The following is a 17,420-nucleotide window of genomic DNA, read 5'->3' as shown; positions in this document are numbered from 1 at the left end:
TAATACTTTACACCTAGAATTCGCGCCGGGCCTATGAAAGTGCAGAGCCCACTGCGGCCGCATATGTTGCAGTGGCCTAAGTCCGGCCCTGGTTAAGATTCCACATTGACTTTCTATAATTTGACTTGACACCAAACTACTTGACTTATGCAGTCTAATAACATACCTTTACACATTCACCTATCCCTTAATCTGTTGAATCGTTGAGGCACCACACATGATCCGTCTACAGTCTTTCTCCACTTCGATCATGTCTTTTGCCTCTTTCGATGACAGGCCAGTTCATTTTATTTTGTCATCCAATCGCTTTCTCTGTCTGCCTCTTCTTCATTTTCCTGGTTCTGTTCCCTCAAACAAAGTTCTTAGCGAGTTCTGAGGACATGGTGAAATGGCCATAAAGTTTTACTTTGCTTTTTTCGACAGTAGTTAGCAGGTCATCGTGAAGCCTTATTGCCGTTGTGATCCTGTCTCTAATCTCTTCGTTTGGGAAGCGGTCCTTCTGAGGATCCTTCTAAGGCATCTCCATTCCATTGACAAGATTCTCCTTTCTGCAGATTCTGCAGCTAGCATCCAAGATACGTGAGCATATACGCACGTGGACGTGAGCAAGGAGCACATCATTCTGATTTCAGTCTTTCCAGATTGTTGTGGACTGTGCTATTCTAGCCAGTAGCTCAGGATTTGTTCCTTCATCTAAAACTATAGTTTCAAGGTATTTAAAACTACTGACACTAGTCATATTTTCGCCTCCAGTAATGTCATTTTTAAAGCCCTGTTGAATATTGGTCATAATTTTTTTTATTTTTCTGCATTGATGCATTCCATCGACTTCTGCAATGACCTTTACATCATCCATTCTATATACCACAAGATCTGAAAAGAGGACGCTAAAAACTTAGAATTAGTTTTTTAAAATGAATTAAAAAAGTGAAAATATTCTTTGTAACAAGCAACCATTGAAAACAAATGTTGTTACTAATAATACACTTATTGTAATCAGATATTTCGAGAAAGCCAAAGCGGTGCAGGGATTCCTTCCAATGTCTCCAGACGACTACGAAATTCTTTCTTTTTCGTTTCTGCAAGCCGAGGAGGATGACGTCATTGGAGAAATCTATGAGACTATTCCCATGATATTTACAGGTAACCTTGACCTCTAGGTTTAAATGAAGATTGTAATGTCTCAGTCCAAAACACCTGCAGTAACAAATTTCAAAGCACATACCACATGACCAGCCTGAAGAGCCGGATTTAAGTAATTGGGTGCCCCGGGGATGGATTTTTGTGGACGCCCTTAGATTTTGTCGAATTAAAAAAGAAAAAACCGCTACCATTATCGATATCGCCGTACCACTGTCTCATAATTTAAGAAAAACTGAGATAGAAAAACAAAGAAAATATGGGAACCTAGGCTTGGAGATTAAGCGTCTATGGAAATTGTCCAAAATAACAATAGACCCCATTGTTATATCAACCGAGGGGGTAATAACAACTGACCTCACAGACACCTTCAAGGCCCTTAACATTCCTAGGAACATCTTCGTTGCCTGTCAGAGGGCGGTACTGCGGCAGACCTGCCACATCACCAGAAAATTCCTCAGTGGAAACTGTTAAAGGGACTACGATGAATTTTGTTTCTCTTTAGCGAAACTCGACCCTGGCAGCGCCAGAGAATGACTACTCGTTCATTTCTAACATAATAATAATACTTACATCTAACAGCTATATTTTAGAAAAAAGAAATAGAGTACTTCTAAGTTTAATATTGTTACGACCCTATTGGCGGCGCAAAAGGGTTAACTATAGGCTCAGCTGACACCCACGTGAATCACTCAGGTCAGCGGGGCCATGGACAAGGGACAGTACTACGAATACACGATTACACGCAAATATGACCAATGTTATGGCCATGTGATCGAAAGCCTGCGGTACGAGTGACACAGTTTGTAAGAAAGCGGCAGTTCAAGACCGGAGAGCGTTGAGACCAGGACTGTTAGTCAGCCATGAAGTCGGTCCTGGTCGAGTCCTCAAGTGTTCTGTACGAGTCCAGGATGAAATAGAGACAGTAGAGTTCAGTACGGTAGTAGTAGTTGATTGTGTTGCCAATTGTGTCATATTGGCTGTTTTATTTGACCCTTAATAAAGTACCAGATTATTTGGAGCCTTGTTGTCAAGTTCTTGATGTGTTGTGTTGTGTTTAGCAGTGTTTACAGAAGGCCTGATTAGGAGAGAGGATCGTAACAATATATATATATTTTAAAACATTTATTAACATATATTAGGCCCACAAAAATGTATATTTTGGATTTAGTGGAGAGTATGGACCTGGTATGAAGCACAGCAGTATATCCTGAGCTCTAGTTATAGATTACTAGCACGCTACTAAATGGTCACTTCCTAACCACGACAGTGTTGTCGGTAAAATGCGAAAACAAATGTTTAGAAAATAAACGTACAAGGTGTTGACCCGTGAAAATTCGGACATTTTATTTCTCTGTTGGTGGGGGCCCCTCTTTTGTGGAGGCTCCGGGGCAGTAGCCCCGCTTGCTCTCTCCTAAATCCGGCCCTGGTATCAGGCTGCCAACTTTAATTGCTGCTGCCTTGACGTCCCCGCTATACTGTAATAATGTCAGTTTCCCTTCTCCTTGTTTTAACATTAATTTTTTTAAAAATACAGCTTCATGGAAGCACGGTGGCTGAGTGGTTAAGCGATTGGCTTCCGAACCTAGGATACTAGGTTCGAATCTCGGTAAAGCCTGGGATTTTGAATTTCGGGATTTTTAGGGTACACCTGAGTCTTGAATGGGTACCTGACTTAGTTGGGGAAAGTAAAGGCGGCAAGTCGTTACCATAGAAACAGGTCTGCAAGGAAAAACTTTACTTTTATTAGCTATAAATAACGAATAGTTAGACTTTATATTGAAAAACATAGACACCTAAGTTCTGTTTGGTTTTTACAAAGCTTATATCAACTCACTCTGTCTGTCAGGACTGAAGTTTGTACACGTTATTTCTCCGACACCTAATCTTGGATCAAGATGAAATTTACATAATTATTTCTTTTACCTGACAACACAAAAATCAATAAAACTATTGGTAATAAATTACTTTGCTTGGTATTTCAAACAAGGGAAAGAAATAGCTTTGACTGAAGTTTTGGTATGAACTGAATTGATCCCCTTTATATTAGGCTGCCATCTTAGGCTTAGCGAACACAAACATGAAATAGAAACAATAGATACCAACTTCCATGTTCATTGACTGTTCGCTAGCAGAGTGGTTACCGCGTTGGCTTGAGAAGGCTTTAGACCACAAGTTTGAATTCAAGTCGTTCCCTTTTTAAAAAAAGAAAATACATTTAAAAAGCGATCGCCCAGAGACCCAGTTCTTTCTCACCCTATCCAACTGGTCTCGGCAAGTGATAGGATCATAGCGCATTGAAAAAGTTAAAAGCATGAAATTGCTCAAAGCAAAAATAATTGGTAAAAAAAATATTTCTATCTAATCTCACAGATTTATTATTGTTAGTCTAGGTCTATTACACATTTAATTACATGACTGATCCAAACTGATTGATACATATTAATATTAGCTTTCTTTTTATTTGGCTTGTTTTGTTTTTTGTTTTTCAAGGCGACAATGAAACAGCATTGAAACAACTCTTAGCTCTAAGCTCAAACATTCACGACAGAATTGACTATCATCCTGACCTCGATGTTTTGTTGAATAACATTGGCCTTGCATTACAGAGAGGTAGGTCAAACATTGGCCTTGCATTACAGAGAGGTAGGTCAAACATTGGCCTTGCATTACAGAGAGGTAGGTCAAACATTGGCCTTGCATTATAGAGAGGTAGGTCAAACATTGGCCTTGCATTACAGAGAGGTAGGTCAAACATTGGCCTTGCATTACAGAGAGGTAGGTCAAACACTGGCCTTGCATTACAGAGAGGTAGGTCAAATATTGGCCTTGCATTACAGAGAGGTAGGTCAATCATTGGGCTTGCATTACAGAGAGGTAGGTCAAACATTGGCCTTGCATTACAGAGAGGTAGGTCAAACATTGGCCTTGCATTACAGAGAGGTAGGTCAAACATTGGCCTGGCATTACAGAGAGGTAGGTCAGCTTAGTACGTGTCCTGTTAGGCTTCTAATTATGATACTGGAGAGCTCTCATAAAGGCTGCGGGACACACAATTGAGACCCAATAGAAAGACCAATTTATCTTAAAAATGACAGACATTCCATAAAAAAAAAGGAAGATAATTACGTTCTACTCGTATCCATGTGCTAATTAGTTTTCCTGACATCACGTTCGGTGCTCTCATAAAAGGCACTGAAGAAGTAAGAGCACTTGTAGGTATTAGTCCCAGCATATGCAATAAGAAATGTCCCTTTATCGCGTGCTTTTATTTTATCACCATGTTCTTTCTTGGTGTTCTATTGGATTTTGCTCTTCTATGTGTAAGTTATGATTAAGTGTTTTAACTGACATAGAAGAGAGCATCTGGTAGCAGGCGGATTCAGAACGAGACAGGTGGAGGTCGCTTACAATGGCCGCGGGATACACATTTGAGACCAAAAGAAAATCTGCTGCCGAGGGAAGACGTAGACGGCGAAAAGAAAATCTAAATCGACCACCGGCTGACAATGGTTATGCCTGCGTTGCACGTGGCTAAATATGTAGGTCACAGTTGGGGCTGTGTTGCCACAGGAAATACTGCATTCCTCATTAATCTTCGGACTCGAAGAGAAATCTTATTTTTAGTGTTTAAATTTTTTGTCCCACACTACATTTTAGTCTTCTGCCGAGAAGTGTCTCTAAATTTAGTGATTTTACTAGTGGTTTAGTCATGTGTGAATATTTGTTTGTTATAAATCTCACTGCTCTAAGTTTTCTCTGTGCTCGTTTCCTAATGTACAATGTCTGTTTCTCTTAGGTTACAAGGATCTGAAAGAGGCACTCAAATGGTACACCAAGTCATTACAACACCGCTCTATGCTGGTGAAGATCAACCCCCAGTTGATGGTGGTCACGCTGAACAATGTTGCTATGATCAAACTTAGTTTAGGAGATTTAGGTACACACTTCTTTTACACCCTCACATATTTACAAAGCTAATATCAACTCTGTCTGTCTGTCTTGTACACATTTTGGAAATGTTATTTTTACCACATCCATTCTTGGATCAAGTTGAAACTTTACAGAATTATTTTGTTGTGCCTTAAAAAAAACATGAATCAATAAAAGAAAAAAAAATCAATTAGTCAATGAATTAGTAGTAATTATTTTTTAATACCAAAAGGGAAATTAATCCTTAAGTATGAAGCGATAGGAGGGGGCGCGGTGGCTGAGCTGTAAATCGCTTGGATTCCAAACCGGGGCTCCTGGTTCGAATCCTGGTGAAGACTAGGATTTTTAATTTTGGGATCTTAGGGCGCCTCTGAGTTCACCCAGCTTTAATGGGCACCTGACATTAGTTGGGGAAAAGTAAAGGCGGTTGGTCGTTGTGCTGGCTACATGACACCCTCGTTAACCGTAGGCCACAGAAACAGATGACCTTTACATCATCTGCCCACAAGGTCTGAAAGGGGAACTTTATGAAGTTATAGGAGACTTTACACGATTATTTTTTGTTGTACCTTACAAAACATGAATCAAGTAGCTGTTGGTGAGGTTCGTTTTGTGAATTATTTTTTGGGAAGAAAATGTCATAAACCCTATTATGACCTCATCAAGCTTGAGATAATAAACAATTGTTATAAAAACGCACCAACATTTTCGTAAAGTCTGAAAAGGTTAAAATATGAATTGTTAACGTAGACTCGTAGTTCATGTGCCAAGTTTATAATCACCTGTATAAAGTCACTCAAACTTAATGCTGTGTTCAGTGCAATAGGTGCTCCTGCCTCTTGACTCTATGAAGAGAGTCTGTTGACATAGAACACCACTCCGTGTTTTAAGTGCAGTTTTGTTTTCTTTATGTTTGTCATAGTAAAATATTTTTACTTGATTGGCCTGTGGCACTGTCCTTTCCGGTTTGTAGCCTTTAATTTCTCGAGGATACACAATCCAGCTTTAACAGAATACCAAATAAAAAGTGAGCTGAACAACCTGAATGAATAGGCCTGCCTCGTTTAATAATTCTGCTGTGGAAAGAGTAGAGGACTTCAGTTCGGCCAACTCTCACAGCACACGTAATACGAAAATCAAGGGACGGATGAGATAAGATTGGGCAGTGAAATAAAAAAAAAAACGTAAATTTGGCAACATATTGTCCCTGTTTATATGAGGCATGAAAACCACTGATAAGTAAATGCAATTGTTGTTCTAAATTTAGATTTCGACCATGTTTTTAGTTATAAACTAATAGTCACAATGCAAAGCGGTATTTCCAAACCTGTGTTCGCTAAACCCTAGTGTTCCGCGAACTACTGGAATAATTACCACCTGTGAATTAACCTCACTTAAAAAATAAACAGAGTGTTCCAGTAAATACCCAGAATGTGCGAAGTGTTCCGTTAAGAAAAAAAGTTTGGGAACCACTGGTCTGCTACATAGTATTTGCTCTGATTTCAGTTGGTGCTGAAGGCGATCTTCAGAAGGCTCTTACAATATTGCGAGAAGGTTGTTGGTACCATTACAATACAGCCTTGACCCTGGCCAGCTTGTCGGACATTAAGATCAAGCTGTGAGTGCTTCGAAATCATTACATTATTTTCAAAAAAAAGCTAACTGCAAATTCTTGTAAATGATAAGAAATGATAATTCTGTTTTGTTTTAGTCTATTATTCTCTTACCAATTCATGTTTTTATTTAACTTAATGGAATAATTTACGTTTTCTAATCATCAAAACGGAATCAATTGGATTATTTTGTTTTTGATATTTAATTTTTACATCTTTAAATTATATATAAGGCTTGTCGTCGAGTCTGAAGATTATTGAGGAATACAGTATTTCCCGTGGCTGCGCAGCCCCAGCTGTGACCTACATATTTTGCCAGCATAATCATTGTCCGCAGGTGGTCGATTTAGATTTTCTTTTCGTCGTCTGCGTTTGTCATCGGCAGCAGATTTTCTTTTGGTCTCAAATGTGTATCCCACGGCCTTCGTGAGTGACCTCCAGCTGTCTCGTTCCGACGCCGCATGCAGCCAAGTGCTCTCTTCTATGTCAGCCAAGGAACGTTAACGCCTAAGCTGGTCTTTGTAACGTTTCCGTGGGGCGCCTCTGTAACGTCGACCACCTTTTAGCTCACCAAAAAAGACTGCCTTTGGCATACGTTCGGGATACGTGCCCAGTCCAGCGTAACTGTCGGTCCATAAGAAGTCCCTCTATACTGTCCATTACGGCGTTCGCAAGGACATCGCTGTTTGTAGTGCGGTCCTGCCACCGTATTAAAACTTATTGAAATGATTGTTAGTTTTCTAGTCACTTTGTAAAGCTACATAACTTAACTACTTCTAATTTTAACTCGTAAAGGTTTAATACTTGAAGGCTAATGCTGGTAATTTGTTTTTATTGTACACATTTTCAAAGGTTTCGTGAATGTTATCATTTAAATGTGATCTTTGTATAAAATAAAGATGTACATGTCTTTTGTTACTATACCTCTATTCAATGCATAATTTCACTGAAGTCGGGTGGGCGAAACCTGAACGCTGACCTCAAAAAATAGCTGTAACGTATTAACTAGAAATGTAACAGTTGATCTATATTGCTGAGAAAAGAATAACTATCTCGTTGGCCACTTAGGAAAAACTCTAGTTTGACCGTTATAATTTTTGAAGTAAAAAAAAAATTAAATTTGGCTTGAGTACTAGACTTAGATCTAGAGCCAACATATGTTTTGAAAGAACCATCGGGACTTTCTGAATGTAAGGCATTAATGATTCAAGAGTATAATAAATTAATGTTCAGGAAAATTTTACGCATTATCTTCTAAGTCTAGATTTAAAGGCCTAGATCTATATCATTGGAATTATTAAAGAAAAAACAACAAAAGTTGTTTATTAATTTAAAGTTGCTTTTAGCTTATTGATAGAGTATCTAAGCTTTACTTATATTTTTACGCAAATCTAATATAGATAACGTCTAGATTCTAGAATCTAAAAGAGATCTACAGAGGTTCCAATAAATATTTGGTTTCTTATACAATGCCCTCTGCCATAATTGGTAGAATCATTCGATGAAGAAGCTGAAGGTATAAACATCTTGCTTTCTATACCCAATTAGAGCTAATAAAACAAGATTACAAAGAGAGTTTGTGTTACACAAACTCAGAGGCGGCCCCCGTCGAAGTCGGATCCCTGTCGGATCTGCATATTCGCAAATAATATTCAAGAGGTGATTTAATTTTGATGTAAAATGTTTTACACGTTTCGGATGTTCCTTCAGAGTTGAAGATAATTACTTCCTAGTCCAAACCTCCCGCAGGACGACGGGGGATGGGAGCGGGCAGGGTTTGAACCCTGGGCCATCCATAAATCTGAACGACAGTCCAGCGCGCAAACCGCACGACCAGGCAGCCATCCGATGGTCAAAAGTAATAATGTTTCAAAGATTCATTTGCCGTAAATTTAAATTTAAATTTAATAAAAAAATAGTAGATTAGTTTTAGTATATTAAAACATTACAATATTGATCAAAACGTTTGGAAATGAAAATCTACACTTTTTTTTTACACTTTAAGTTTAGAAATTGAAATTCTACATCTTAATCTAGTCTATTTTAGTCTAAACTAGATCTAGAAATTCTAGATCTAGACTCTAAAATAATTTTAATTAGAATATAAATCCAGATCTAGATATACTGTAATAAAAATCTAGATCTAGTTTAAAAAATCTAGATTAGATCTAAATCAAGATATCATTCCTTTTTTAAACCCGAGTCACATAACGAGGCTTAATAAACATTACTATACCGAGTTCTTTTTTCATTTCATTTGAAGAATTAATTCCATATAACGTCAGAGGGAAAAAAAACACTACGTCACAAGGCCTAGCTAGACTAAAAATCACCTTTATCAACACGAGCCATTTCTCGAGTGTTCATAGACATTGGTGCACCGAGTGCGTTCTTTTAGCATTTCATTTAAAGAATTCATTCCATATGACGTCAAAGGAAAAAAAAACACTACGTCACAAGGCCTAGCTAGACTAAAAATCACCTTTATCAACACGAGCCATTTCTCGAGTGTTCATAGACATTGGTGCACCGAGTGCGTTCTTTTAGCATTTCATTTAAAGAATTCATTCCATGTGACGTCAAAGGAAAAAAAAACACTACGTCACACGGCTTAGTTAGACTAAAATATGTTTTCATTAATACAAGCAATTTTTTCGAGGGATAATAGACATTGGTGCACCGAGTGCGTTCTTTTAGCATTTCATTTAAAGAATTCATTCCATATGACGTCAAAGGAAAAAAAAACACTACGTCACAAGGCCTAGCTAGACTAAAAATCACCTTTATCAACACGAGCCATTTCTCGAGTGTTCATAGACATTGGTGCACCGAGTGCGTTCTTTTAGCATTTCATTTAAAGAATTCATTCCATGTGACGTCAAAGGAAAAAAAAACACTACGTCACACGGCTTAGTTAGACTAAAATATGTTTTCATTAATACAAGCAATTTTTTCGAGGGATAATAGACATTGGTGCACCGAGTGCGTTCTTTTAACATTACATTTAAAGAGTCCATTCATATGACGTCAAAGAAAAAAAATTCCATTACCTCACAATAGGCTAGTACCGGTACCATAAAAAAAAATGTCTTTATTTACACGAGATATTTAACGAGGGTTCATAGACATTGGTGCACTGAGTTCTAATAGATATTATTTAAAAAGGATCAAAGCCACATTGTTTTTGCGTTTTGTCTGTCAGTCGGTCTGTCCGTTATCTTGATATAAAAAAAACAACTAAAAGTTATTAAAAATTGATTAACCTTTATTTTACGTTTCAAAACATCGCAATAATTTTTAGGTATGAACACAATTGAAAAGTTTATATAATAGATTGTTCCGGATGTTTGTATAAATAGTAAAAGAAAAAGAGAATTTCAGATAAATGTAATACCCGTTAATTTAATTTTTTGGATGGTCTCGTATAAAAATTAGATGTACTACAGCCACGTGGAGAGATTTTCATACCTTACTTTGGTGTTTGGATTCTGTTTTCCTTAAAAATTGGAACATAATATTAACGATAATTAGATTTTTTTATGTTTTAGGTAGAAAGTTAAATGTACTGTAAGAGAGTAGTGAGTTAAAATATTTTTCATAAAAATCCGTAAAAACATTATTTCGTAAATGAGAAGATTATTTGTTTATTAATTAGAAGAGGGAGTTCAAACAATTATTTGGCGTTAGTAGATTTTTAAATAAATTCGGAAATTTCTGGCGACGATTTGTAAGAAACAAAATCCGGAACTTTCTTTATCGATTACAAAACTTCTATGTTATGTTTTACAAGAAAATTAAATGTCTAAAAAGTAATTTTCAGTAATCAATTCTAGTAAATTACTTTTTTTAAAAGCCTTATGCGATTTCAAACAATCATTAGGCATAATTCATGTTTTATAAAACAATATCCGGAACATTTTTACACTTAATGAAATATAAGTCAGTATAGAGATAATGATTTAGCATTAATATGCTATTTACATAAAAAACGGAACAACATATTATTGATAATGTGTTTTTGCAACGTTTAAGCATGGAAATTGAATGTAATATAAGTTAGAAGAGCAAACAAACATTTGTTGGCGTTGATTAGTTTTGCACAAAAAAATCCGAAACAATCAATTTTAGATACTTAAAACTATTGAGATGTTATGGGAGGAACATTAAAGGGTAAATCAGATTTTCAATAGCTTTTAGAGTTCTAGTTTTTTAAATCTAATCGTGACGGACAGACCGACCAACAGACAAAACGCACAAAAATAAGCTTCTTTTATTCGGATGGGGGCACTAAACAAAAAATAAATAAAATCTGATTTTTAAAAAAAGTTTAAGGAATTGGTTTAGCACCTGATCATGTTGCAACGTTACGCTACTGCACGAAAATCGCTGCATAAAAAGTCCATTTAAAAAAATGTGCGTGATATTTACATACAAAGTGCATTATTAGCCTTTATAAACAAACAGAAATGTTTTCTTTTAATTTTAGCAGCTAGTTGACCAGAAAAAACGTCTTTAACTATTATTTGTATTTGTTGTAAACATTTCCTGTACATTTTAAAAATATATTTGACTTAGTGATACTGAAAATACACAAAAATTGTCCATCTTTGTTAGCATATTGTAACATTGCCTCCCTTACATTTACGTAATTGTTTTAGAATTGGTGTATTTTTATGAAAAAATCGCTTGCATAATTAATTTTATAAATTAAACGGTTTGCTTTTAGAAAACCAAAAGTAGCCGTTGCACCTAAACTTTTCAAGCCGGATTTAATGATGAAATAATATTTTTCATATCTCTTCTAGTTTTCGAGATCTGAGTGTGACAGACGGACAGACGGACATTTTGCACAAACCTAATAGCGGCTTTTTTCCCTTACGGGGGCCGCTAAAAATTAATTAAATTTATTTTAAAAATATTGTATTTATTTCATGTTTCATAATGGAGGTATTGTCTTTTTTAGCGGCCTCCGAAAGGGGAAAAGACGCTATTAGTTTTGTGCGAAATGTCTGTCCGTCTGTCCGTCTGACCGTCTGTCCGTCTGTCCCGTTTAGATCTCGTAAACTAGAAAAGATATTGAAAATCCGACATCACAATATTTTAGACCATTCAAAGTTCTGATGCAACGGCTACTTTTTTTTTTTCTGAGGGCGAAAAATCTAATTTTTAAAATCAGTTATGCAAGCAGTTTTTTAAAGAGAAAAAGCTAATTAGTATGCATTAAAAGTTAGACCTAATTTAAAATGAATAGTAATCTTATAAACTTTATTTTTCTGAACATTTTTTTATTGCGGATTTTTTTTTTTTTTGAGGATTCGAATAAGAGATTGAGCCTTTTCAAAACAATTAGATCAAATACAAGACATCAGTTAGGCCAGGGGAGGCGCGGTGGCTGAGCGGTAAAGCGCTTGGCTTCCGAACCGGGGGTCCCGGGTTCGAATCCAGGTGAAGACTGGGATTTTTAACTTTGGAATCTTTGGGCGCCTCTGAGTCCACTCAGCTCTAACGGGTACCTGACATTAGTTGGGGAAAAGTATAGGCGGTTGGTCGTTGTGCTGGCTACATGACACCCTCGCTAACCGTATGTCACAAAAACAGATGAACTTTACATCATCTGTCCTATAGACCACAAGGTCTAAAAGGGGAACTAGTTAGGCCAGGTTCACATCTAACTTTACATTCACTTACACCTATCCTTTGATCTGCGGGACCGTTGGGGCACTACACAAGATCTGTTAACCTTCTTTCTCCATTCTTATCTCTCATTTGTCTTTGATATAATTTCATTTGGATGTTCTTTCTGAAAATATTGAAGCCTGCCTGGGTGGACTGCTTCGGGGGCCGATTTTGAGTTTGTGTTTCCACACAAACTGTCTTTTGTAACCTTGTTTTTTTTTATGTTTTTTTTTTTTAAGTTTTTCTTGTTTTTACTTGCAGTGGAAAGTTTGAGGAAGCGTACAACTTAGCTCTAAAGGCGGAAGAAATCCTGAAAACCATTTACAAGAACAACGACTACAGGCTGAAAATAAACTTAGGAATTTTTCATTGCAGATTTTTACTGGGACATTTCGCAAACCAATACAGGGGTGTTGATTTGATGGACCGTGACCTTCAAACCATGGTGGACTTAGGGGCTAGTATAAATAAACACATGAGCGATGATAGTCATAATATTTTATTATCCATCTACGAGCATGGCATGGTGATCAACTGGAGGGTATATCCCGAGAGATTCCGTGCGTACAAAGAGATGTTTATGAAACACGTAGAAGAGAACTCTTTGGTGAAGGAGATGCTTCACAAAACTGAAGTCTTGCCTGGTCAACAAGCTCTGCTGACCGGACATCAGCGTTTCTTTGACTACCTGAAAGTAACCGAAGACGTGGAGCTTCAGAAACTGCTGGACATGTTGGCCCTCTCCTGCCCCATTTGTAAATGTTTTAATGGAGTTCTTGGTAAAAAAATGTGGTTAAAAGATTTTTTATCTCCCTTGCAGTTACAAAGACCTGTGACTGTCAGCAATGAGAAACCAGTTGCACTTTTGCTGGCCCCCAAAGGGAACTTTGATAATGGAAGCAAGTGTCGACACTGTTTAGTGAAACAACATAATTCAGAATTTGTTTTTAATTACCATTGGGCCCAAACATTCCCCGCCAGAAACTTGACACCAGGAAGGCTTTGTTGCTTGCAATGTTCAAGAGATTTAAATCAGATTTTGTTAAGCTCCTGTCTTGTAAATCCTTCCCAAAACACAGACAGTCAATATCACAGCATCAATCTCCCAGCCTCCAGCTGTGTCTTGAGTAACAGGAGTTTTTGTATTGTCTTAAACCCCTCTGATATTAATGACAAATCCAGTTTTCAAAACTACGCGAACATTTCCAATATTCAAAATCTGGTTCTACATGTAATAAATCCATCTGTATCCCTACATATAATAAATCCATCTGTATCTCTACATGCAATGAATCCATCTGTATCTCTACATACAATGAATTCATTTGATTCTCTTGATGGAACACGCATCAGTCAGATTGTCACCAACGTATCAGTTTCCTTTGACAACAAAGTCTATCCTGATCCAATGATGAACCATGAATCCATTGCTCGGGAGGAAACTAAGAATGTATTAACACTTTTGATAGCCAATCCTTCCATTTCTTCTGCGCATAGCTCTTTGCTTAATATGCATCTATTAAATCCTTCTGTTTATTTAGAACAAACTCCTTGTCAAAGTCTGAGCTCGGCCGATCCGTTGTATTCTTTTCTGGAACAGAATACAGCAAGCTTCATTTCTTTAGGGCGCAGCTTATTAAATCCATCCACTTCTAATATTGACTACTCTAATTTACCAAATAGTTTTTCTGTGGTAGTGGGTGAGATACTAGATGAAGCAGAAATAAGATGGAGCATAAGGAATCCAAATTTGACAACGAACACTAATTCATCTAACTGCCCATTCTCTGTTGTTAATAATACCAGCTTGGAGGGATGTAACTCTTTCTCTTTCTACACTTTAAGTTCCACATTCTCTTATCATGATTATCTCTCTTTGTCATCTGCTCCAATACATGGGGCGGGCATTGCAGAGTACTTATGGACGGGTTGTTATGTCAGCCAGGAGCACCGTAGTGTCCCTAGCAACCCTGTTTACTGTCTTGGCTCTGGTCAGTACGGGACTGACCGGGATGTGAACAGCGGTTTTACCGATTTGAGAGAAAGTTCAGTGGAGCGTGTGCCTCTGGTTCTGACTGGTCAGCTCTTGTCCGAGCACAGCGAACAATGAAGGTTTATATTAACTCGGATTTCTTAAACAATCTGAATCTAAAACATTTTCATTTCATCAAGAAAGTATAGGGGTGGCTTGGTGGCTGAGTGTTAAAGGGCCTGACTTCCGATCGTGGTGTCTCGGGTTTGAATCTCCATGAATTTCAGGATTTTTTTATGAAGCTACTGATTTTACTCAACCTTAACGAGCACTTGACATTAGTCGAGAAGACTATAGGGGGTTGGTCCTTGTACCGGCCACATGACACCCTCGTTAACCGTTGGTCAAAAAAAACATATGACCTTTACATTATCCATAGATTGTAAGTTCTGAAAGGGGCACCACTTTTATATGACATTCACTAAACAAATCTAGATGTAGGTATATTATGTTTATATGACATTCACTAAACAAATCTAGATGTAGGTATATTATGTTTATATGACATTCACTAAACAAATTTAGATGTAGGTATATTATGTTTATATGACATTCACTAAACAAATTTAGATGTAGGTATATTATGTTTATATGACATTCACTAAACAAATTTAGATGTAGATATATTATGTTTATATGACATTCACTAAACAAATCTAGATGTGGGTATATTATGTTTATATGACATTCACTAAACAAATCTAGATGTGGGTATATTATGTTTATATGACATTCACTAAACAAATTTAGATGTTGGTATATTATGTTTATATGACATTCACTAAACAAATCTAGATGTGGGTATATTATGTTTATATGACATTCACTAAACAAATCTAGATGTGGGTATATTATGTTTATATGACATTCACTAGACAAATTTAGATGTGGGTATATTATGTTTATATGACATTTACTAAACACATTTAGATGTAGGTATATTATGTTTATATGACATTCACTAAACAAATTTAGATGTGGGTATATTATGTTTATATGACATTTACTAAACAAATTTAGATGTTGGTATATTATGTTTATATGACATTTACTAAACAAATTTAGGGACTTTTTGGCGCCAAAACGGCTGTGCCAAAATGTCACGTACCGGAGCTGATGAGAAGCTAGAGATGAGAAATAAAATATGTAGAGAACAGTGTGCATCATTACGAGTGATAAGCCGCAAACGATCGTGTACCTGAATGTTTAGACTCAAGATTTAATACATCACCTAGGAGAAGTCTTAGATGTTGTTAGAAGCCAGTAGATTCTGTTTATCTGCTCAAATATACTGTTTGTGATTTTTGAAATGATTAGTTCTCAGCCTCATCGTGGCGCTCTGGTGGAAACGGTCTATAGGGAAGCAAAAAAAACAAAAAAAAAACCTTTGGGGTTCCTATGAACTGAGTCTATTGCATTTGCGGGGCTGGAAGAAAGCCCCAACAAACATGCCACTATCCACATACCGTACCTCAAAGACATACCTGCACGGCTGATGTGGTACAGAGAAGTAATATGGGGGAGCTTCCCCGGTATGCTCGGATTTTGGCCTCGTTTCTAATCCGGGCGTCTTGGGAAACCAGCAATCGATAAAATACGGATATATAATAATGTACATCTGCTTGTATCTTTACAAGACAGACGTTTGTTCAGACAGGCAGATAGAGGCAAGCTTCTATAGGGCCTAGAGTTCCAAGAGTCTTAGACTCATCTCTAAGGACAATTACGAAGAGGACGACGAAGAAATTATTGATTTGTATTGCTTGTTACATGGAGTTAATTCATAATTTTATGATGTTTTTCTTTCACGCTTGTAAATAAAGATTTACATATATTAAGACATCCTAGTGCTTCTGTTTGTTGTTACAATAGGTGAGGTTTGACCTCTATACATATCAATAAACACATAAAGTATAGAAGCCTCTATGAATGAATTATTTAGATCTAAATTTAGATCCAGTCGTTATTAGGCCTAATTTACACATGACCTATTTCCCTCTCTTGTTGTGGACCATAAGGATAATAACCGTATCGATCCCAACCTACTTATAAAATGTCATAATTCTTCATGTTCTCCCCAAAGAATTGTTTTTCTGTATTCAGTACAATCTACATCATGAAATCGGATTCTTTAAACAGCTGTGCTTGATTTTGAGCTGACATATATGCACACAAATGTAATTACGAGTATCTCAACCTTTAAATTTTTTTTAGTATTGCGTGGCAGAATTACATCATATTTAATTTTAATCCACTTTACATGTTTTTTTGTGTGTTATTTCTTTAAGCTTTCTATACTATAATTATTTTAATGTGTATTTCCTTTCCTGTCCGTGTGGCTACCTTACTTGGCGTAATACAGTCTCTTGCTACCTCAGCTTGCTGGGAACTTTCTGTCTTCGTGTAGCCTACCTCTTATCTTCTTGTTTTTAAAGTTTCTCTGCATGCAGTGTTGAATTTCTCAAGACTGATCATTGAATGGTCCACTGAAATAGACACCAAAATATTAGGGCAGAATTACAGTACAATGCTTTATAATTACAATAATAAAGCTTGTCGCAAGATAAAGGCAGATTGAAGTATTTGACGGAGATACACAATCCCTAACAGAAGTGTCCTTTCAGGTCGAGCTTGCTCCCTTTTAAGATCTTTTGACCCGGGAGAGGCAGAGTGGGGGATTCTAAAATGGGGTCGCCGAGCTTAAAAGGTTGAGAACCGCTGTTCTAGCTTGTAAAATCCTGTTTACGTTTTCAAGACATAGATGGCGGCCTGGTCGTGTGGTCTCACCCTGAACTTTCGTCATGGTCTCGAGTTTCAACGCCCACTACCATTACTTTTACCTTACTGACCTTCATGAGATTTGGGCTGGGTTATAATAATGTCTTCAATTCTGAAGGACTTCCTATAAAGTTTAAAGTAAAAAGAAATCCTTTAAAAAATAAAAATAAAGCCTAACTAAGGAAAAAAACTCCGCACTTACAACTATATCTCTTAGTAATGGAGAAGTTTTTCCACTTATTTGATAT

The 17,420-nt window shown here is 36.8% G+C and overlaps 1 protein-coding gene across 1 annotated transcript in view; it reads left to right on the top strand.

Annotated features, from left to right (window-relative positions):
- LOC106059053 (uncharacterized) overlaps positions 1-16,234 on the top strand; it is a 29,281-nt gene extending 13,047 nt beyond the window's left edge. Inside the window, exons 8-12 of the mRNA XM_056006421.1 lie at positions 1,001-1,143; positions 3,634-3,753; positions 4,940-5,080; positions 6,580-6,691; positions 12,624-16,234. Of these exons, the coding sequence (XP_055862396.1) occupies positions 1,001-1,143; positions 3,634-3,753; positions 4,940-5,080; positions 6,580-6,691; positions 12,624-14,472 (2,365 nt within the window). The 3' untranslated portion in view covers positions 14,473-16,234. The remainder of the gene's footprint in view (positions 1-1,000; positions 1,144-3,633; positions 3,754-4,939; positions 5,081-6,579; positions 6,692-12,623) is intronic.
- The last annotated feature ends 1,186 nt before the right edge of the window (positions 16,235-17,420 follow it).

The sequence above is a fragment of the Biomphalaria glabrata genome, chromosome 12 (assembly GCF_947242115.1).
Source record: "Biomphalaria glabrata chromosome 12, xgBioGlab47.1, whole genome shotgun sequence".
In the NCBI taxonomy this organism is placed as follows: Eukaryota; Metazoa; Mollusca; class Gastropoda; family Planorbidae; genus Biomphalaria; species Biomphalaria glabrata.
The sequence above is the reverse complement of the archived record's forward strand: the minus strand, read 5'-3'. Positions and strand labels throughout refer to the sequence as shown.